The sequence below is a fragment of the Lissotriton vulgaris genome, chromosome 5 (genome assembly GCF_964263255.1).
Source record: "Lissotriton vulgaris chromosome 5, aLisVul1.2, whole genome shotgun sequence".
Lineage (NCBI taxonomy): Eukaryota > Metazoa > Chordata > Amphibia > Caudata > Salamandridae > Lissotriton > Lissotriton vulgaris.
Window position 1 is genome coordinate 1,998,794,115 of NC_141693.1, and position 21,917 is coordinate 1,998,816,031.

A 21,917-nucleotide genomic window follows, 5' to 3' on the forward strand; every position below is an offset into this window, starting at 1 on the left:
CATAATTTACACACTTCTGCAGCATATTTTGGCCCTCCCCTGCCGCATAGTTCCAGTGGTCCTGCTTATAATTAATAATTTGGAAGTTTTAGCCCTGTCAAAGATTTATTTTGTGACGTCAAATGTCATTTTAACGCTGCTCTGTAGGCTGCAGTGGTAGGCTGGCCTGAGACATATTTTAAGAGTGACTTTAGTGGGTGGCACAGTGAGGGCTGCAGCCCAATAGTGGCATTTAATTTACAGGCCCTGGTACAGGTAGTACCGTATATGGGAACTTACATGTATATTAGATGTGCCAATCATGTATATGCTAATTTGACCATGTTTAAAGGGATGAGTGCACACACTTTACCGCTGTTTAGCAGACGTAAAGTGCACTATGGCCAACGAAAAACAGGTTTGACAGATGAAGGTACAAATCTGGTAAAATCCTGCAGAAAGGGCAAATTGATAATACCAGGAAACTGAGAGTCCCGCCCGCCTGCCCAGTCCTAACATCTAGCATCCTGGCACAGTGGGGGTTCAATGGGGTAAATCATGTCTGGACTCCCAACGCAGAGTGGTTTGCTGCCCACCCTCTCAGTCTTAGCTTCCAGAATCCTGGAGGGGGGGGGGACACATGGAGTTAGTTTTGACTCTCCGCACAGAGTCCAGTTACTGAGGGAGTCCTGCTGCCCACCACCTAGTCCAAGTATCCAACATCCTGGAATAATGAGGGAAACGTGGAGTCTCTGAACTCTCAGCAGAGAGTCCAGGGAACGGAGAGAGTCCAGGCGTCCGCCGCCCAGTCCTAACATCCAACATCCTGGGCCAGTGGGGATTCGGTGAGGTGTCTCATCTCTGTACTCCCAGCTCTGAGTGCCTTGTAGCCCACCCTCTCAGTCTCAGCTTCCAGAATCCTGAACCAGTCAGGGGGGCAGGGAGTCTCTTTGCTCTCTCAGCAGAGAGTCCAGGGAACTGAGAGTCCAGCCGCCCACTGCCCAGTACTAGCATCCAACATCCTGGGCCAATGAAGGGGACATGGAGTCTCCTTGGACTCTCAGCAGAGCCTAGAGAGCTGAGGGAGTCCAGCCGCCCACTGCCCAGTCTTAACATCCAACATCCTGGGCCAATGAAGGGGACATGGAGTCTCCTTGGACTCTCAGCAGAGCCTAGAGAGCTGAGGGTGTTGAAATATAAACGACAAATATGAACATTGCCGGCGCCATCTTGCTTAGCGAGAGCTTCTGCGTGCGCGTAAACGGCACCCATTTTAGACATCGCGGCCATTTCGTACTCTGTTGATCAGCTATGTCTCACCCTGACCTCGCTATCATCCCCAGCGCCCTGACTAAGCATGACCAAGCGTACTGGGGTTGCAAAACCTTATCCTCATGACAGAGCCCCGGAGCCACTTCCCGCCCTAAACCCGTTTGTCCTTTCATCCTCCGTGCGTGGGCAAGCCCTTCTGATAACCTCCCTCTCCGCACCTGGCTGCTCAATCCGGTCCCAGGCACTAACCGACCCTTGCGGACATAGTTTATTGCCCCCACACGGCAGGACTTGTTGTACTAACAAAGAAGCCTGCTTTAATCAATGGCAAGAACTCTCAGATCTAACCGATCCCACACATTTTCAGATCCTGTCGGAATGTCCAGCTGCGAGATAGCGATCATTTGTTAGATCTGGGTGGGGGACGATTGCTGCTGGGTTTGTGTGGGAACCTGCTTAGGGCGGGAATTCCGAAGATGTTTAACCTACCAATAAACTGATGCAGATGTGTATAAATGACCAAGCCATGGAGATGTAGTTAGAACAACTCAGAAGACATTCAGTGTGTCCGAATTGATGTGTTCTCCACTGGAGCAATAAACCTGTTTCGTGCCTTCCAGTTCTCAGCGCCTGCCTCTTTATTTTGATAGTTAATATTGAAGTGAATTAGAGGCGTCTTGTGCCGGGCAGCTTTGTTATTTATAAGAGAGTTGCTGCTTTTCACAAGGGAGTCCAGCCGCCCACTGCCCAGTCCTAGCATCCAACATCCTGGGCCAATGAAGGGGACATGGAGCCTCCTTGGACTCTCAGCAGAATCTAGAGAGCTGAGGGAGTCCAGCCGCCCACTGCCCAGTCCTAGCATCCAACATCCTGGGCCAATAAAGAGGACATGGAGTCTCCTTGGACTCTGCCGAGTCTAGAGAGCTGAGGGAGTCCAGCCGCCCACTGCGCAGTCCTAGCATCCAACATCCTGGACCAATGAGCAGGACATGGAGTCTCTTTGGACTCTGCCGAGTCCAGGGAACCAAGAGTATCCAGCTGCCTGCCGCCCAGTCCTAACATCCAACATCCTGACCAGTGAGGGGGGCATGGAGTCTCTTTGGACTCTCAGAAGAGTCCAAAGAACTGAGGGACCTACACAGTCCTATCTTCAACTTCCAGGACCCTTGAGGGTGGGGGCAAGAAACATCCTGACTGGACTCCCAGCATCCGGCTGACGCTTCTGATGTGGAGAAAAAAATACTGACCTGAGCACAGTCTCATGCTGCACTTTCCATTGCTCCTCCCCCTGCAGGTCTGCTTCCGGGTTTGCAATCTGTGCCTCTGCAGTGTGGAAGCCCTCAGTGTGAGCTTGATAAATGTGACTATTCATGGCTTTAATTAGTTGTGTGTTCTTGTCCGAATAAATACTGTCTGGGGTGTCTAGAGGCTCAGCTGGGCTCCTGGGCCTCTCCTCAGTCTCCAGCTCTGCCCTCTCTGGCTGTCTCCAGCTCTGCCCTTCCTTCAGTCTCCAGATCTGCCCTCTCTGGCTGTCTCTAGCTCTGCCATCCCTTCAGTCTCCAGATCTGCCCTTTCTGGCTGTCTCTAGCTCTGCCCTCTCTTCAGTCTCCAGCTCTGCCCTCTCTTCAGTCTCTAGCTCTGCCCTCTCTGGCTGTCTCTAGCTCTGCCCTCTCTTCAGTCTCCAGCTCTGCCCTCTCTTCAGTCTCTAGCTCTGCCCTCTCTGGCTGTCTCTAGCTCTGCCCTCTCTGGCTGTCTCCAGCTCTGCCCTCTCTGGCTGTCTCTAGCTCTGCCCTCTCTGGCTGTCTCTAGCTCTGCCATCTCTTCAGTCTCCAGCTCTGCCCTCTCTGACTATCTCTAGCTCTGCCCTCTCTGGCTGTCTCTCTGCCCTCTCTGACTATCTCTAGCTAGCTCTGCCCTCTCTGGCTGTCTCCAGCTCTGCCCTCTCTGGCTGTCTCCAGCTCTGCCCTCTCTGGCTGTCTCCAGCTCTGCCCTCTCTGGCTGTCTCTCTGCCCTCTATGGCTGTCTCTCTGCCCTCTCTGGCTGTCTCCAGCTCTGCCCTCTCTGGCTGTCTCTCTGCCCTCTCTGGCTGTCTCCAGCTCTGCCCTCTCTGGCTGTCTCTCTGCCCTCTATGGCTGTCTCTCTGCCCTCTCTGGCTGTCTCCAGCTCTGCCCTCTATGGCTGTCTCTCTGCCCTCTGGCTGTCTCCAGCTCTGCCCTCTGGCTGTCTCCAGCTCTGCCCTCTGGCTGTCTCCAGCTCTGCCCTCTCTGGCTGTCTCCAGCTCTGCCCTCTATGGCTGTCTCTCTGCCCTCTCTGGCTGTCTCCTGCTCTGCCCTCTCTGGCTGTCTCTCTGCCCTCTATGGCTGTCTCTCTGCCCTCTCTGGCTGTTTCTCTGCACTCTCAGGGCAGCACTTGTTCTTCTCTCATTACATGAACCTGTCTTGTGCTGTACTTGGCGCTGGGCCTCCCAGGGGTCTTCAGACTTTGCTGTCTTGTAACCTCCTCCTCCACCGTCCTCCGGCACTCTTCAGTTTATAAAAATGTATTTTGACCCCCACATAAATTCCCCCAACTCTGCCGGCTCGGCCCCCCCCCCCCACCACCACCAAGGCTCTGCGCCCCCTCACCAAGGCTCTGCGCCCCATCACCAAGGCTCTGCCTTCATAATTGTCTCAGCAGGGTATTGGAGGCCCTTGAGCTTGGAGCAGAATTCAGAACAGAAGATACAACTGCACATGAAAGGGGTCTTTACTGTTACTGAATGCTCTCTCTGGCACGTGGCCCTAAGGACTCAGTTTCTGACCTTGCTGCTTTATCTCTCCTCCCTCCTCCCCAACCATCTCCCCCTCCCCCTTCTCTCTCTCTCTCCTATCTCTCTCTCTCTATATATATATATATATGTATATGTATATATATATATATATGTATGTATATATATATATATATATATCATGTGAACAAGGGCTGCATAGCCCGAAACGCGTCATGGTCGGTTGCACTAGAAAAATCTGCAAATAAAATCAGTTACCTGAAGCCTGTGGTCTGTCTCGTGCTTCGCCGGTTCTTTGAGATTGGAGGTGGCAACTTGGAGTTTCCGCACATACATATATATATATATATAGTGTGTGTGTGTATTCACTGAACAAGGATGTTACAGTTAGGAAATACAATTTAAGAAACCTTAGGAATTCACTGAAAAAAAACATAGGTTACAAGGACTTTATAGTTAGGAAACAGAATTTAAAACGCCTATAAAATTCACTGGAATAAACAAAGGTTAGAGGGACATTATAGTTAGGTTCAGATTTTACAAACACAAACTCATAGAAATTCAGCAGTTATAGTAACTATAACTTGCACCATTGCCATGCACAGTGATATTATCAATGATGTCATGAGTGATTTAATATCAGGGGTAATTAGCAGTGCATGGCGAGGGTGTGCGTTATAGTCTCCTTAGGGCACGAGTTATAATTACTTGAGATAACTATAACTGCTGAAATTCTATGGTTTTATGGGTGTAAAATGTGAATCCAACTTTAACATCCCTGTAACCTATGTTTTTTTTTGTGAATTTCTACGTTTTTTTAGTGAAGAGGATGTGGTGTAACAGCTTGGGCGGTCGACCTCAAATCTGGGGAAACGGGTTTGAGTCTCAGCAATGACTCTCAACATCCTGTGATTCTGGGCAAATCACTTAATCTCCAAGCGCCTAACAAAAATGAATGTGTCCTCGTGTAACGCAACTGGTGCTCATGTAAAGCACTCTGATACCAATGCCTTAAGGTCAAGTTTGCGCTATGTAAAACGCTGAAAAAGACAAAAAAATGCTATTACCTAACTATAACGCCCCCGTAACCTTTGCTTTTGTAGTGAATTTCACTAGTTTTTGTAAACATAAATTGTACTATGATTTGACCCATAAGTTCAATTTACTAATATACAATTTTCACAAGTTTATAAACACATTTTATTCACACATTCATTCTTATTATGTATTTTAAAACAATTTTTCATTTTAGATGAATGTAAGGTAACCTATGTAGTCTTTCTATAAATGCAATGCACCAAGTCTTTCTTTTTGTAAAATTCATGTTATGGATCCGTGGATCTGTCGCAAATCCTTGGACAAATAAGGGATCTCCCGGCTACATTACACACATTCAATACTAAAACAACAACACATTTAATACAAACATAAGCTTCTGCAATTTCTATAAGTTTGTTTCTTCCTGTGTGTGAGTGGCTGTGGGAATGACTGTGTGGATGTGGGTGGGTGTGTAAGTGGTAGTGACTGTGTAGCTGGTTTTGTGGGTGTGAGTGGGTATGTGAGTGGCTGTATGGGTATGAATGGCTAGGTGGGTCTATGAGTGGGTGTCTGAATGGTTTTGCAGTTCTGTGAGTGGGTGTGTGAATGGTTGAATGGGTGTGTGAGTGTATGTGGGTCTGTGAGTCAGTGTTTTTTTTTTTATTGGGGTCTGGATCAGTGGATCCATCTGAATCCACTCAAATCACAGGTGGATCCTCACGGACTCCCAAATGTTTATGCCCACGAGGGTTTCTCACAGATCCCTCCATCAGTCCCATAGGGTCTGGGTACCCTACTGTGACCCTTTTAATCCCTTTTACATTTTCTTTGCCCTCTCTCCCTCCACCCCCTTGTGCCGATGCACAAAATAGTGCCTGCAACTTTCCTCTCAGGCTACCGTCAGCAAGCCTTGTACTCTAACCTTGCTCTTTTATTATTATTATGTTTCTTATATAGCGCCTGAATCGACCCCCGAAGGGGTATCTCCGCGCTTGCCTTGGGAACCCGTCCTGGCTTTTCCCTGTGAGATAGCCCCTACAGGGTATCCCCAAGGTGAAAGCCAGGCATCCCGCCGCGGGGGGCCGTTGTGGAGATTAAGCAAGCTTAATGCCCAGAGTTGCAGAGTGTGAAAAACATGATTAGGTCAGGCACCGAAGCGAGAATTATCGAGTCCATGGACATTTGAGCTCAAGACCCTGCCGCGTCGGGAATTGAACCCTGGTTCTGGGTCTGACCTCTGCTTCAGGGTCTGCCTGCTCTAGCCAGTGAGCCACACTTCTCCACTTCTGATTTCTCTTTCTCTACCACCCTCACTATCTTGGTTCCTTTCGTTGTCTCTTGCTCTCCACTCACCTCCCAGGGGAAGTGTTTTGGTGCTCAGTCCCCTGCCCCTCCACTGTCTGTCTCGCTCTGTCTACTGGCGGGTGACCCGGTGAAGGGGTTCCATGCTCAGGCCATTGTTCCTAAAGTGTGTGTTTTTCCATAGCTCCAACAAGCGATAGGCGAGCTATCTGCATTGTGGATGGGAAATGTATTGTGATATAGTGTTCTTTAAAGAGGGGAGTCTTCAACTCTTTCCTAAGTTAGAGCAACGATGGGCCAGTGTTTAGGGATACTGAAGTGTTCTTCCAGATCCTGGATGCAATGGTTGTAAAAGGTCTGTTTCTTTCCTTTTCACACTTCTTGGTCTGCAGTTTGATGGTCCTGGTTGCGAGTGTGCAGAGAAATACCAGAGATAGGGAACTTGTCTGCAAGATAAGCGGAGGTGCTGGCCGTGATGGCTTTGTAAATGATGCTGTTGGTTTTTAAGAAGACGCGGGTCGGCATGGGGAGCCAATGCAGCTCCATCACAATAGGGAGGTGTGGTCATGTTTCGTCAGCCCCTGGATGAGACGTGCTGCGGAGTGGAGGATGCCCTTTAGAGATGCCAAGTGTAGAGTTTGGGAGGCAATGGAGCAGGACATTACCTCTATGCAGATGCGAGAGTACAAGGGCTTGAACAGGATTTCTGAAGCCACGTTCTGTAAGAAACAGTTATGCTTTCTTTAGAAGAGAGCACTGGAACATGACATGTATTTGTTTTTTGGCAGTGTTTCTTGAGGGTGAGGTTGGTGTTCAGGATGAATCAAAGTGACGAAAGTTGGGGTTCAAAGCTGTGGAGTCATAGAGCCAGGTTGGTGCTGATTCTTGTTCGTTCTTCGAAAATAACGGGAATTCTATCTTGGTCAGGTTGAGCTTCAGGTAGGCACTGGGTATTCAAGAAGTCTGGGTGATGTGCAGTGCATGAGGCGATGGTTGTCCTAACCAGAAGAGACTTTCAATTTCTGTTGTGTACCATCGGCATGTTGGTGAATCCTGGTACCGTTTTCTGTGCGTAGAGCACATGCGGCTGAAGATGACAGGAGACCGTATGGAACCCTGAGGGATTCTGCAGAGAACAGGGATATTTTGTGCCCTGGAGGTGCCCATGTGAACAGACTAGTGTTGTGTGGAAAGGCAGAAGGAGAACCAGTGAAGGACATTGCTGATTAATCCCATTCAAGACTCCAGGGTGCGTATGAGGGTGCAATGGTCAACTGTGTCGAAGGCAGCTGAGAGGCTCAGTAATATTAGCAGGCAGGGCGTCATTTTCATCTGTGATCAGGAGGGCATAAGCTACAATGTGAAAGTAGCGGTCTCCGTACTCCAGTCAGATCTCTAGCCAGACGTGTAGTCACACAGGAGATGGCCAGCATTGATGTGATCTCAGAGCTGAACATAGACTGCTTTTCAATGATCCTGCAGATGAACAGTAGATCATTTGATGGGGTCGTAGGTGTGAGGTCACTGTCTCTCGCTCAGCTTCTTTCTGCTGGAACATGACCCAGGGGATGGGATTTCTGTCCTTAAGCCCCTGCCTCTCTTATCTATATCTCTGTAGGAAGGGGACCCTGGGGAATGTGTTTCAGTGCACTGCCCTCTCTTCTCCTAAATAAAGTAAGTTCTGTGCTCTGACCCCAGCTCATCTGATGTCTCTCTCTTTCTCTCTTGTCTTTCCTGGCAGGTGACTGAGGAAGAGCTTTGAGTGCCTGGCCCCACTTCCTCTGCTATCTGTCTCGCTCTCTCCCTCTCTCCCTGCAGATAGCTCTTGGGTATTAGTTTATCTACTCTGTGCCCTGCTCCTCTGATCTCTGTGTCACTCTCCTAGCCCTAGCCCTGGCCATGGGGAAGAGGTCACTGTGTTCTAGCTGCTGCTTCTCTGTTGTCTCTCCACCCTCTAGCTCCTAGCAGATGACCCTATGAGAGCTGTTTCTGTGCTGTGCCCAATCTCATCTGAGGTCTCCCTCTCTCTCCCCCGCTCTGTCTATCTTGCTCTCTCCTGACAGATGACCCTATGAGAGGTGATTCTCTGCTTTGCCCCTCTTCTCCTCAAATGCCTCTCTCTGGGTCCTTTCCTATGCCCCCTGCTCATCTGATGTCTTTATCGTTCACCCCACTCCACTCCTCTCCTCTTTTCTACCTCTCCTTCTTGTGCTCTGCCTCCTACTTGTGTGATGTATCTTGGCCCATGGGAAGGTGTTTCTGTGCATTGACCAGACTTCTCTGATGTTGAGATAGCTTTCTCTTTTGTACATCTTGGCCAGCACTTCCGGTCCCTCTGGTTCTGGGGATAGACTCGGACAGCACAACTCGGTCAGCGCCTGAAGCACAGACTTAGGGCTGGCCGTGGGGGCATCGGATTTGAATATTGTTGTAAGAGACATGGAGTTTGATATCTACGTCAGCGCGTCTGCCCAAGCGCACACATTTCAGGGCAGGCGCGGAGTACAGACTTTTTAAGGTTACGTCTGTAGGTTTCAAACTTCCCAGCCCTGCTTGGGCCCAGCTGTATCCGACGGCATGCGTTGGCTGACCGCAGCTGCATGCGGGGTGTGTGTGTGTTTAGTGCATGGGGTGTAACACAGCCGAGTGATGCAGTGACTGCAGGGGGCAGAGAGAGGCGCCCAGGTCTGATTAGCAAGGCCTGCGGAAAGGCGCTGCAAGGAAGGGAGCTGAGGGCGGGCTCCCTCATGTGGGCCCGGCTGCTCGGGTATGAGCTGTGAAGGGTATGTGCTAGCTGCCTCAGCAGCAGCTCTGGTGATGATGAAGAACTCAGACCCCGGAATAGTGAGGGATGGGTAGGGTGACCAGCCGTCCTGGATTTCCCCGGACAGTCCCTGTTTTAAGAGGACTGTCTGGAGTCCCAACACTTTCCTTAATTTTAGGTAAATGTCCTGGTTTATGGGACAAAGGTCAGGCCATTCTTTAATGCACATATACCCTCCATTCACAGCATCTCTGGAGACTGAACTGATTTAATTTAATTCATGTATTTGTTTCTGTCAGGCAGCACAGGAGGGGGACAGCTGCCTGTTCCCATCAGAGACTGTAAGGTGGAGGGCGGGGGGAGGTCAGGGTTGAAGGGTCCTACCATATCTGTGTGTGTGTGTGTGTGTGTGTGTATATATATGTGGAAATGTACCCAAAAGTGAGCACACTGGTGCAGGGTCACCCTCTTGTGCACAGGTTCCAAAAACTAACAAAAAGAGATCGGCACTAGAGTTGGAATAAAATCACAAGTTTATTAATCACTCATGAGTGGGACCACGTTCACACAACACTCTCAAGTGTTGTAGGAGGAGGTCCCCTGAACTCACAGACCATGGTCTTTATATACTCTTTTTCTGCAATGTAAGCATATGGACAGAAATGGAAGGAACAAGTTTACAAATAGCTATCAGAAAACAAGGGCAAATGGATAACCATTTGGTCAGCAAATAGGGAGGGCGAGCAGGAATGCTTATGGCAGCAGTCAACAGATAATATCTAAGATCAGGTGCACTGGCAGCTACAAACCCCCAGTACGTACATTGCTTAGCCATGTCAGGAGATCAACTAAAATAGATGGCACAAGCCGAGTGAAAAGGCGAACAGCAGAGGACGAAAGAATTAAGAAGGAAATGAAATGGACACCACAGCCAAAATGGCTGTTGGTTATGCTAATGAAAATATTACACGTTTCCACAGACGACCTTTTAGCATAAGCTAAGACATTCTCTCGTCCCTTCTAAGGGGTATGATAGGCATCATAAATATCAATTAACATAATTTCACAGATTTCTCATTCTTTTTCTAAACGGGCATTTGCATTTTGGACATTCGTCTTAGACGGTACACAAGTAGTAAAAGTGGAAATACAGAAGAAAAAAAGCATTGATCCACATTGAATACATAAACAACACGAGAAGAGAATTGCAATAATTATGAACACGGCCGACAATATTTTCAGACCCCATACAGAAAAAAAGTTCCAGAACCATCCTGTCTAAGTCCATGTTCCTGGGTTTGATGTATCTCAGTGACTATTTTTTGCAGTTTGGAAATGGCATCATAAACTGAAGGTGAATTGTCCGGTATGAAGACACAACAGCTGGATCTGATGATACGGCATGTTCCACCTCAGTGGATTCATGTTGAGTTGAATTGGGCAGTGGTGAAGCACCGCATGTAATGAAAATAAGCCTGTGAACTTCTGGCTACTGTGAATGTTCTATTCATCCCTAAGTGCTGTAAAGTGGCAGTGATTGGTCAGGTCTTACGAGCATGGTCCCTTGAGGTCTAACCTTCAGGTCTCTCCATCCTGTAGGTTTGGGTTCAGCCATGTGTAACTATGTCGATGTGTGACTTTGAAGTAGTTTGTTTATTTTCGCTAAAGACCAGTAATGGGAGACCTCACCTTGTTCCTGGAAGTCATCCTACCTTGGTATTCTGCTGCTATTGCTGCAAGAGTAGGGGAATGTTAGAATTGGGGGTCTCTGGTTGACACAGGCGAGTGCTTGTGGCAAACGGGGACCCTCTCCTCTAGTCAGGGCAAGGGACTTACTCCTAAAAATAACCCCTGCTCACCCTCTAGACAGTGTGGCGCGAGCAGGCAAGGCTAAAACTTCGGGGCGTTTATGGGTTAAGCATTTGTGACAATATACAGTAATCAGATGACACACTACAAATGGACACCAGTCTAGTTGTATATTAAAAAAATACTATCTTTTTTATCAGGTTTACCACAAGTCTCAGTAACACTTTAGGTTAGGCCACCATACTGTTTAAGAAGAAAGAGTTCTTCAGGAATGCGTAATTCAAACTGTGTGAGTCGTATTTCCCTTAATTTGACTCGTACGGTGATGTAGGATCAAACAAAAGTCTGGCGTGTGCAGCGGATGCTTCATTTCTCCTGCGCAGCACACCAAGTACGGGGCGTACCTCTTCTAGTACGCCTCGTACGGGGATGCGGTAACCACAGAGTCTATTGTGCGCAGCGGACGCTTCGTGTCCGATGCGCGGCACACCAAATTCGGCTCCTACACAGTACCTTAAGAAGTGGGGGGGGTCGATGCAAGGAAGGCCGGACTTCCACGCGGCGGTGCTCTCCTCTTGTGTTGCGAGCTACTGCTCGGGTGGGCACACAGTCACTTTACTCGAGAGGGGGCGATGCTTTATTAGTCCAGGGCACTTAGGTGCGGCGACCTCGCCGTACCTGGAGAGGGGTTGCCGGAATGTGATGCGAGGCGGATATACGCTCCGAAGGAAGGAGACGTGCTCATCCGCCCTAGGTGCCGCGGCCCTTTTCACAAGAGCAGCAGAGGGCGCATCCAGCAGGACAATGCGAAGGGGGAAGATGCGGGCCCCAGGCAAAGTCCTTTCTTATGTTGTGAGCTACGGCTCGGACAGGCGGCAGTCACGGTGCTCGGGCCAGGCGGGCTGGTCCTTACATTGCGAGCTACGGCTCGAACAGGCAGAAGTCGCATTGCTCGGTGGGACAAGTGCGCACCAGTCTCCTCAGAGTGCGCGCCGAACATTCACGGGGCGCGCTCACTTTCTCCGTCAGCACTGCCGGGAACTGCAGCACACTCAGCAGCTTCTCTCCAGGGAGGTAGAGCCCAATGGTCCTGGGGCTCAGTTCAGGGGGCAAGCTCACACACAAGCCCTTGGAGATTGTTTTAGAGATGCACAAGTAGAACAAAGTCACTTCTGTCTTTTCTTCTCCTTCTTGCAGCAAGGTACCCACCACAGGCCAGTCTCTCAGATCAGAGACAGTACTCCTCCATGCAGCTTTTCCAGGTCCTTCTCGTCGGGCAGAGGTTCTTCTTGGAGTAAACAGGGTCTGATTTCTTAGGATCAGGGCTCCTACATTTATACAGCAAATCTTTTGTTCTTACAGGCCAGGGGGCCTGTGCCTTGTTCAGTCCGGTTCTGGAGCACTTTGTTGTGGTGTCTCTGGCTTGTCTTTACAGTGTGCAGGGCAGAGACATGAGACGCTCCACAGGAGGTGGAGCCAGCATTGTGGTGGCAGAGCACAGACCTATTCAGAGTCAAGGGGAACTCCTCCCACCCATCCTGGTGTAATCTTTCTATTCACCACCTGGCTGCCCAGACTGTCTCCTGGAATTCCCCAGCCCTGTCACTCACACAAACCAGACAGCAGATACACATAAGAGCAGAGGCGGGCTGAAATGGTTAGGCAAGCAAATACCAACTTTCTAAAAGTGGTATTAGCAAACACAGAACATTATAATAAACTTTGCTAAATCTTAATTTATCTGAGTTCAGGCATACCAAACTCGAATTTCTACCATGTTCCCTGAGCCTGCTGGGTTTATAGAGTGTAAAATTTCCAGCAGCCCATTCTGGCCTATGAGAACAGGTAGCCTTACAATAGTGAAAAACGAAAATGGCTGTAATTCACTATAAGGACATGTCACACACATCAGGGCATGTCCTACCATATGCTTACAGTGCACACTGCCCTTGGGCCTACCATAGGGGAGACATACATGAAGTAAAGGGAAGGTTTAGGGCTGGCAAGTGGGTGCACTTGCCCAGCCAGCATGACAGTACCAGACTGCTCGCAGGTTCTGCAATGGCAGACCTAGACACATTTTACAAGGCTGTTTCTGTGGGTGGCACAACCAGTGCTGCAGGCCCACTAGCAGCATTTGGATTTACAAGCCCTGGCACTCCTGGTACACTTTACTGGGGTTTGACAGTAAACCAAATAAGCCAATCAGGGAATCCAATCACATATACACTTTCATAGGGAGCACTTGCACTGTGGCACTGATTGACAGTGGCACTGATTGGCAGTGGCACAGTGCCCTGAGCAGCTAACACCAGCAAAACACATGAGGCACATCAGCAAAAAGTGAAAGGACGACTCACGCCAAGGTGCCAGGTCTAACAGGGAATGAATTAAATACTACTAAAAGAGGTTTTCTCCGTCTCTTGTCCTCGAGCCAGCTCCCCTTGTGACAGTTCTCCTGTCCAGCTTGCCCATCAGTCCGCTACTCTCTGCTGCCTTCTGTTTGCACCCACTCTGCTCCTTTTCTGATCCTTTTGTGCCTTTTCTGCACATTTTCCTGCCTTTTTGCTCCTTTTTCTGTCCAACTCCCCCTTCCAAGACCAAGCCAAGCTCACCACTTACAAACCTCAGCAGCTGCTTCTTCTCTCTCTCCTTTTGCCATAACACCCATCTCCTCTGATGTCTTTCTCTCTCTCTCTTGGTTCCCTCGTTCTATCCCTCAGCTCCTCTGATGTCTCTCTCTTGGTTCCTTTGCTATAACACCTAGTTCCTCTGATGTCTCTCTCTTTCTCTGTCTTGGATCCTTTGATATAACACCTGGCTTCTCAGATGTTTCTCTCTCTCTCTCTTTGTTCCTTTGGTATAAGACCCAGCTCCTCTGACGTCTCTTTCTCTTGGTTCCCTTGTTATAACACCCACCTTCTGATGTCTCTCTCTTGGTTCCTTTGCTATAACACCCAGCTCCTCTGATGTCTCTTTGGCTCTCTGACTGGTTGCTTTGCTCAATGTTCCAGCTCCTCTGATGCCTCTCTGTCTTCCTCTTGATATTTGACTAGGGAAGGGCTGTCTGATATTAAACCCAGCTTCTGTGCCATCTGCTTCCCATTCTACCTCTCTTGTTCCTTTGCTTTAACCCGTAGCTGCTCCCAGGCCTTCCTTTCTCTGTCTCCTGGCATTGACCGGTAGCATGGGTTTCTGTGCTCTGACCCAGCTTCTATGATGTCTCTCTCTGTCTTAACTCCTTTGCTCAATCCCCCAGCTCCGCTGATGTCTCTGTCTCTCGCTCCTTGTAGTATTCTCGAAGGGGTAACTATTCCTAAAGGCAGAGAATATAGCAACCTATTGCGGTTGGAAAAGAGGCGTCAGAGTGGTCTCTTTCAATATAGTCGGGTTATCTAAAAACGGTTAGGCAATTACTTCTTTTGAATATAGTGCCCTCACACACCCTTGCAAGTGTCATGCTTCATCATCGGGTGCTACTTTCCAAGGGCCCCGCGAGAGGGAACGTTATCGGAGATCTTTTAAGGAGACACAGCCGTTAGTTGTGCATGTGGGTGTGTGAGCCTTGGACAGTGAGTGAGTGAGTTAAAATTACTTTAACGGTACCCAGAGGCAAGTTTTATTCAGGGGTCCGGAAGGTAAGGCTAAAACAAACCAGATGTGGAGCACCTCTTTGAAACAAATGTAGAGGGGGAATGAATGTCTTCCTGCTGCTCTCAGAATCCGTGTGAGTGTGTGTGGAAGGAAGAGAGGGTCAACATGTTTCACACTTAACGGTGGTCCCTAAAAAATCCAGGGGCGCTTTGTCAGACCGGGAAATTAAAAAACAAGAAAAAGTGCTCAGGAATCAGGGAAAAGACGCCCTGTACTCCTGCTGTACCTATAATCAGGTGTTGATGCGTCTCTGCACTAGTCGGAACGTCTAGTTTGAGTTCCTATACCCAACCCCTAGATTCAGAATGGTGGGCCGCGTCCTCACTGTGGTTATTAGGGTGAGTGTATTCGCTTGTCCCTCTCGACACCCGGTACCTGCCCGTCCGTCAGTAAGTCGCCGGTGTCTCGTTCCTCTGCTCTTTCTCCCGTCCCTCTGATGTCTCTCTCTCTCTCTTCTTGTCTCAGGTATCTTTGCTCAATGCTGCAGCTACTCTGATGTCTCGGTCTCTCACTCCTTGTCTCAGGTTCCTGTACTCTATCCTGCAGCCTCTCTGATATCTCTCGCTCCTTGTCTCAGGTTCCTTTGCTCCTCTGATATCTCTCGCTCCTTGTCTCAGGTTCCTTTGCTCCTCTGATATCTCTCGCTCCTTGTCTCGGGTTCCTTTGCTCCTCTGATATCTCTCGCTCCTTGTCTCGGGTTCCTTTGCTCCTCTGATATCTCTCGCTCCTTGTCTCGGGTTCCTTTGCTCCTCTGATATCTCTCGCTCCTTGTCTCGGGTTCCTTTGCTCCTCTGATATCTCTCGCTCCTTGTCTCAGGTTCCTTTGCTCCTCTGATATCTCTCGCTCCTTGTCTCAGGTTCCTTTGCTCCTCTGATATCTCTCGCTCCTTGTCTCGGGTTCCTTTGCTCCTCTGATATCTCTCGCTCCTTGTCTCGGGTTCCTTTGCTCCTCTGATATCTCTCGCTCCTTGTCTCGGGTTCCTTTGCTCCTCTGATATCTCTCGCTCCTTGTCTCAGGTTCCTTTGTTCTATCCCCCAGCTTCTCTGATGTAGCTCTCTCCTTCTCTAAGGTATCTTTGCTCTATCCCCCCACTACTCTGATTTCTCTCTCTCCCTCTCTCCCCATCCCCTTATCTCAGGTTCCTTTGCTCTATCCTCCAGCTCCTCTCATGTCTCTCTCTCTCTCTCTCTCTCTCCTGGTAGTTGACTGGAGGAAGGGTTTCTGTGCTCTAATTCATGTGATCTTTGTTTGTCTCTCTCACTCCAGGTGACCCTTGGGAAGGTGCTCAAGGTGGTTATGGTCATGCGCAGTCTATTCATTGACCGCACTGTGGTGAAAGGATATCATGAAAATGTGTACACAGAAGATGGCAAGGTGAGTCTCTGACCAGACCTAGGGTAAGCAGGAGTGTTTATGGTACTCTGATGGGGTAAATGTTGTCTCAGTCTGGCAGAATACCCAGCAGAACACCCTTGTGGTCTCCCCCTTCCGTGTATACGAAGACACTGACTGGACCCGTCTAATCTAGCGTGCCTTTTCTGCGTGTGTAAAGACCCCGCAGCCAATCTGCTGTTTCCATGGATATAAAGACCACAGGGCCCATCTAGTCTGCTGTTTCCATGAATATAAAGACCACGGGCCCATCTAGTCTGTTGTTTCCATGGATATAAAGTCCACTGGGCCCATCTAGTCTGTTGTTTCCATGGATATAAAGACCGCTGGGCCCATCTAGTCTGTTGTTGCCATGGAGATAAACACTCCTAGGCCAATCTAGCCTGTTGTTTTCACGGAATTAAAGACTGCTCGGCCCATCTGGTCCGCTGTTCTATGGATATAGAGACCACTGGGTCTCTCTTGTATGCTGTTTCTATGGATATAAAGATCACATACCATGTTTCTATGGATAGAAAGAGTGCTCGGCCCATCTAGTCTGTTGTTGCCATGGATATAAACACTCCTAGGCCAATCTAGCCTGTTGTTTTCACGGAATTAAAGACTGCTCGGCCCATCTGGTCCGCTGTTCTATGGATATAGAGACCACTGGGCCCCTCTAATATGCTGTTTCTATGGATATAAAGATCACAAACCATGTTTCTATGGATAGAAAGAGTGCTCGGCCCATCTAGTCTGTTGTTGCCATGGATATAAACACTCCTAGGCCAATCTAGCCTGTTGTTTTCACGGAATTAAAGACTGCTCGGCCCATCTGGTCCGCTGTTCTATGGATATAGAGACCACTGGGCCCCTCTAATATGCTGTTTCTATGGATATAAAGATCACAAACCATGTTTCTATGGATAGAAAGAGTGCTCGGCCCATCTAGTCTGCTGTTTCCTCAGATAGAAAGACTGAGCTGCCCAACAAGTCTTTTGTTTCTCCAGAATTAAAGACCGCGCGGCCCATGTACTCAGTTGTTTCCATGGATAGAAAGACCACTGGCCCAGCTAGTCTGTTGTTCCCATGAAGAGAAAGACTGTTCGATCAATCTAGTCTGTTGTTTCCATAGATAGAAAGACTGCTCAGCCCATCTAGTCTGTTTTTGCCACAGATAGAAAGACTGCGCAGCCCATCTAGTCTATTGTTTCCACGGATAGAAAGGATGCTCAACCCATCTAGTCTGTTGTTTCCATGGTTAGAAAAACTTCCCGGCCCATCTAGTCTGTTGTTGCCATGGATAGAAAAACCACTGGGCAGATCTAGTCTGTTGTTGCCATTGCTATAAAGACCACTCAACCCCTTCACAACTCGCTGACCCTCTCAACCATACCATTACAGCTCGGGTTGTAAACGGAGGTGGTCTTATGGATCACACTTAGTTTTTAAAAGTATTCATTGGATGCATTTGAAGTGAATTGCACTCAACTATCACTTAAAACAGTTCTTGGTAATCCTTCCAAAACAAAAACCTTATACAGAAATTCCAGAACCGAATGTGTGTCAGCTTGATAGACCACTTCAACCACTGGCCATCTTGAATATTGGACTGCTGCTCTTCTCCAACAGGTCCTACAAAATCGATTGCTACTATTTCTCAAGGTTGTTTGGGAACAAAATTATCATTCATGGGAGGTCTAAAAGTCTTCAATGATATATCAGTACCAGCACAAGTGAAGCATTTCCTTACAAATCTCTCAGCTTTCACAACCACATTCGGCCACCCAACAAAACTCCTTAGTAAGCACTTAGTCCTTACCATGCCGGAATGGCCCTCTTAGCACAAAGCAATTATACTTTCTCGTAGTCTCTGTGGAGGAATTATTCTCTCTCTCCTCGTAATGGTACCATTATCCACAGTAAGTTGGGACCTAATCTCCCAAAAAAGGTTTGATTTCCGCTGTTAACTCATTTTCTCTCGGCCAATTGCCATCTATACATTCCTTGACCTGGACTAGTATGCTGTCCTTTTCATATTCACTCAGCCACTCTTGTTTGCACATAGCATTACCGCCCTCAGCATGTACGAATGCAACTTGGAAACCATTCCAAACCTCATCTTCACATTCTTCTAACTTAGCAGGCAATCTAGAGAGGCAATCAGCCGCTTCATTGTCTTTGCCAGGTAGAGATATCAATTTATGTATGTAGTCTTGCATTCTCATTGGTAGCCTGGCGATTCTTGCTGATGCACTGACTGTTCCTTTGGTCGTTAGTAATTTCACAAGAGGCTTGTGGTTGCACAATGTGGTAACAGGTTTTCCCCAAACAAATGCTCTAAAATGGTCCAAAGCCCAGATACATCCTAAGGCTTACCTTTCTATGATAGGATACTTCTATTCTGTAGATGACAGAGCTCTTGATGCAAATGATTTAATGGGTTCTTTGCCATCTGTATCCTTCGTGTCAGGACTGCTCCAAATCCCTTGCCACTGGCATCTGTGGTGACACAACAATTCAGATTTGGATCAAAACAATCCAGTGCGGGAATTTTATCAATAATGTATGTGATTTGGTCAAACTCCATTTGACAATCCCTTCACCATTGAAATGTAGATTTGTTTTTAAGAAGTTGACGAAATGGAAACTTTTTTGGGAAAACTTAGGAATAAACTTCGAACAGTATTCCACCAATCCTAAAAAAGGATCTTCTTTCATCCTTGTTGCTTGGAACTGGGGCATCCTTTATAGCATTGATGAGTGAATTTTAGGTCTGATTCCTTCGCTTCCGATTTCATGCCCTAAGTATGTCACCTTTTCCCCTGCAAATTTGCATTTTAAAATTTCTACAGTCAAAGCTTTCCCTGCCAAAATTTTGCGTACTTTCCGTAACCTGGAGTCATGACTACTTTTATCTCCACCAAAGACCAATATGTCATCTTGGGAGAACTTGGTACCGGCCTCCTTTCCAAATAGGTTTAGCATAAGCCTTTGAAAAACTACGTCCGCAGATGCTAGTCCAAAGGGCATTCTTTTAAACTGATAATAGCCAAATGGGGTAATGAATGCTGTGTACTTTTTGATTCAGATGTCAAAGACATTTGGTGGTATGCGTCTCAGAAGTCAACTGTGGAGAATATTTTGGCACCCTTGAGACAACTCACCATTTCATTGATTTTTAAAAGCTGGAAATGGTCGATCACGATGTCATTTAAATGGCGCAAATCCACACATAAACGGATCTTTCCGTTGTGGTGTCTGGCAACAACCAATGGAGAAATCCACTCCGCAGATTTAATCGGTTCAATTATTCCTGTTTCAACTAGTTTCTCCACTTCCTTTTCTACCTCTTCTCCTATAGTGATAGGGATGTTCCTGGTCTTGTGTGCCTTAGGGATGGCATCTGTTTTTAAAATGATACGTGTTCAAATCCCTTAAGGTTACCTAAAGATGTGCTAAAAACTAATTTAACATATGCTTTGCTACATTGGTCCCTTTGTCTACTATTTTGACTTGCTCTGGACCACTAGGATCCGAAATGATATGTAGCTTTCCTTGATCAATCCAACCAAGGACCGGTGGGCCTCTTTTTGCTACGTATAATTTAGCTCTCGCTTGTCTGTCCTTAAATCTAAAGGTAAGCCTTTGGTAACCTATCATTTCGATCTTTTTTCCGCTGTATCCTTGGGTTGTGTATCCGGCTCACATAAATGATTGCCAATTCATCCAATTAACTTTTCTTTTCATATTTCTACGTTAATAATTGTATATGGTGACCCAGAATCAGCAAAAATCTTACATATAACACCCCCAATGCGCTTCCAACACACTGGCTTGTTTTTAGTGCACTAATAATAATCCACATTTATAAAGCGCAAGTGTCTCTAGTCTCTGGGGGCCGTCGGGAAGATTAAGCAAGCTATTGCCCAGAGTCACATGGTGCTGGGCTAATCTGCCGCCTGTGCCGGGGATCGAACCGTAATCCCCATATTCCTGAGTCAGTCGCCGTAGCCACAGCGCCGCACTCAACAAGCAAGCTGACTTGTTAAATTCATCACACTGTCATACCCTTTCTCATTTTGATTGCATTCATCATCGTCATCATTCCCCTTATCCTGTTCTAAAATGTACTTAGCATTGCCCTTTTTTTGTTCTCTAGTGTCACACCGGTAACATCTATTGCCACCCACCTTCTCCCTATTTGATATTTTTGAATGAGCATTGAAGGTCTTGAACGCTGGTTTACTGATTGATCCTCCAACTACTGCCTTACCTACAGTCTGAACCCTTCCGTCCTGGGTTAATAGTTCCTTAGCACACCTGCCAGACATTTCAGCCGCACGTGCATTTATGATATCCTCCAATGGGGGGCCCCATTGACCCACAACCTTTCTTGTATAGTGTGGTTGTTAATGTGCATGACTAACCGATCCCTGATAAAATCATTTTGCAACTCAGCAAATTTACGATCTATTGCTAATTTCTTTAAATTAGGCAACATAACTGTTCACCGATTCCCCCACCTCTTGTTTGCGCTGTAAAAACTAATATCTAGTCATTCCAATGCACACTTTGTGGGCAAAGCAACAGTCAAGATCCTCCAATGCTCTTTTAAAAACGTTTGTATCACCCACTACTGCAGCTTCCAACGTTTGGTTGTACACTTTTAAACCATAAGGTCCCAAGGAATGCAGAAGGATTCTTTACTTTTGTACTACTGCCATTTTACCAGTCATCTATTGCAGCCGCATATTTTCATGCAATCCATTTTATCGTAGGCTATGGTCCTTCTGGCCAGACTGCAAATGGAGTAGAGATACTGAAATGTTGTGTTGCCAAATAGTAAAAAGAACTTGGTGGTACTTGTAAATAATCCTTATTTCCTTCTCTCTCTTCTTTTAATTTTGAGAAACTGAAGGAATATACGAGTACCCTGAAAGTTTGGGGGGGATTCGTCAAGCGGGGGCCGAAATTAAAGGGGGGTCCCCAAAACGTGTTTTCCCCATGTTAATTTCCATAGGGCGGTTGGACTCACTTTTAGCCCGAACGGCTTAATGGATTTCCACCAAACTTGGCAAAATTGTAGGGACTGATAGCCCGATGTGCCTTTGCTATGTCTCAAGATATGTGCTCCAGTGGATTTTGAGTAATTTAGGTTAAAAAAAATATATATATCTATAAGCGCGCCCCGGTACGAGTTTCTATCCTTTGCTAAACTCGCATAGTCTTTTAAATCAATTTGAGAAAAGTTACTGCGTGCAAGTTGTTGGAAGCCCCATACGATGCCTCGGTTTCTGTGTTCTCCGTTCGTTACTTGTCAGTCAAAATATGCTTTATTCTGTATATTTTGCAAAACCATATAAGCAATCACAATTAAAAACATTTTAAAAATCATCACATACCAGGCTGCATTCCTAACAATAAAAGATAGATTTAGCTAACAATTTACAAAGATGACAGATTGTTCTTAATAGAAAACGTATTGTGCAAATTACGCAATTAAAGTGCAATTCTTCTCTAAAATTCACAATTTGCAAATTACGCAAATGGTCACCTTTAGAAGGAGGTTTTCAGCTTTCCGGGTTATGCAAATACAAGAAGTTATATGCAAAAGAGTGCTAGAGTTTTTCTAAGATGGATGAAGTAAACAATTCATTGTATGTCTACTAGGAGTGACCAATAAAATGCAAAATAGAATGTCCCCTCCGGGAAATGGGCCACATGATAAACCAAGATACATTACTAACATTAAAAAGTGGAATTAGCTGACAAATTACAATAATGACAGATTGTTCTTAATGGAGAACGTCTTGTGCAAATTACGCATTAAAGTGCAATTTTTCTCTAAAAGTCACAATGTGCAAGTTACACTGGTAGTCACCTTCAGAAGGGGGTTTTAGGCTTTCCGGGTTATACAAATACAAAGAATAAAGTGGGACTTTACAAAAGTTGTATGC

The 21,917-nt window shown here is 47.0% G+C and overlaps 1 protein-coding gene across 1 annotated transcript in view; it reads left to right on the forward strand.

Annotated features, from left to right (window-relative positions):
- Positions 1–21,917, forward strand: part of MED27 (mediator complex subunit 27) — a 939,037-nt gene that overhangs the window by 714,129 nt on the left and 202,991 nt on the right. Inside the window, exon 5 of the mRNA XM_086924771.1 lies at positions 15,853–15,960. Coding sequence (XP_086780897.1) covers positions 15,853–15,960 — 108 coding nt within the window. The remainder of the gene's footprint in view (positions 1–15,852; positions 15,961–21,917) is intronic.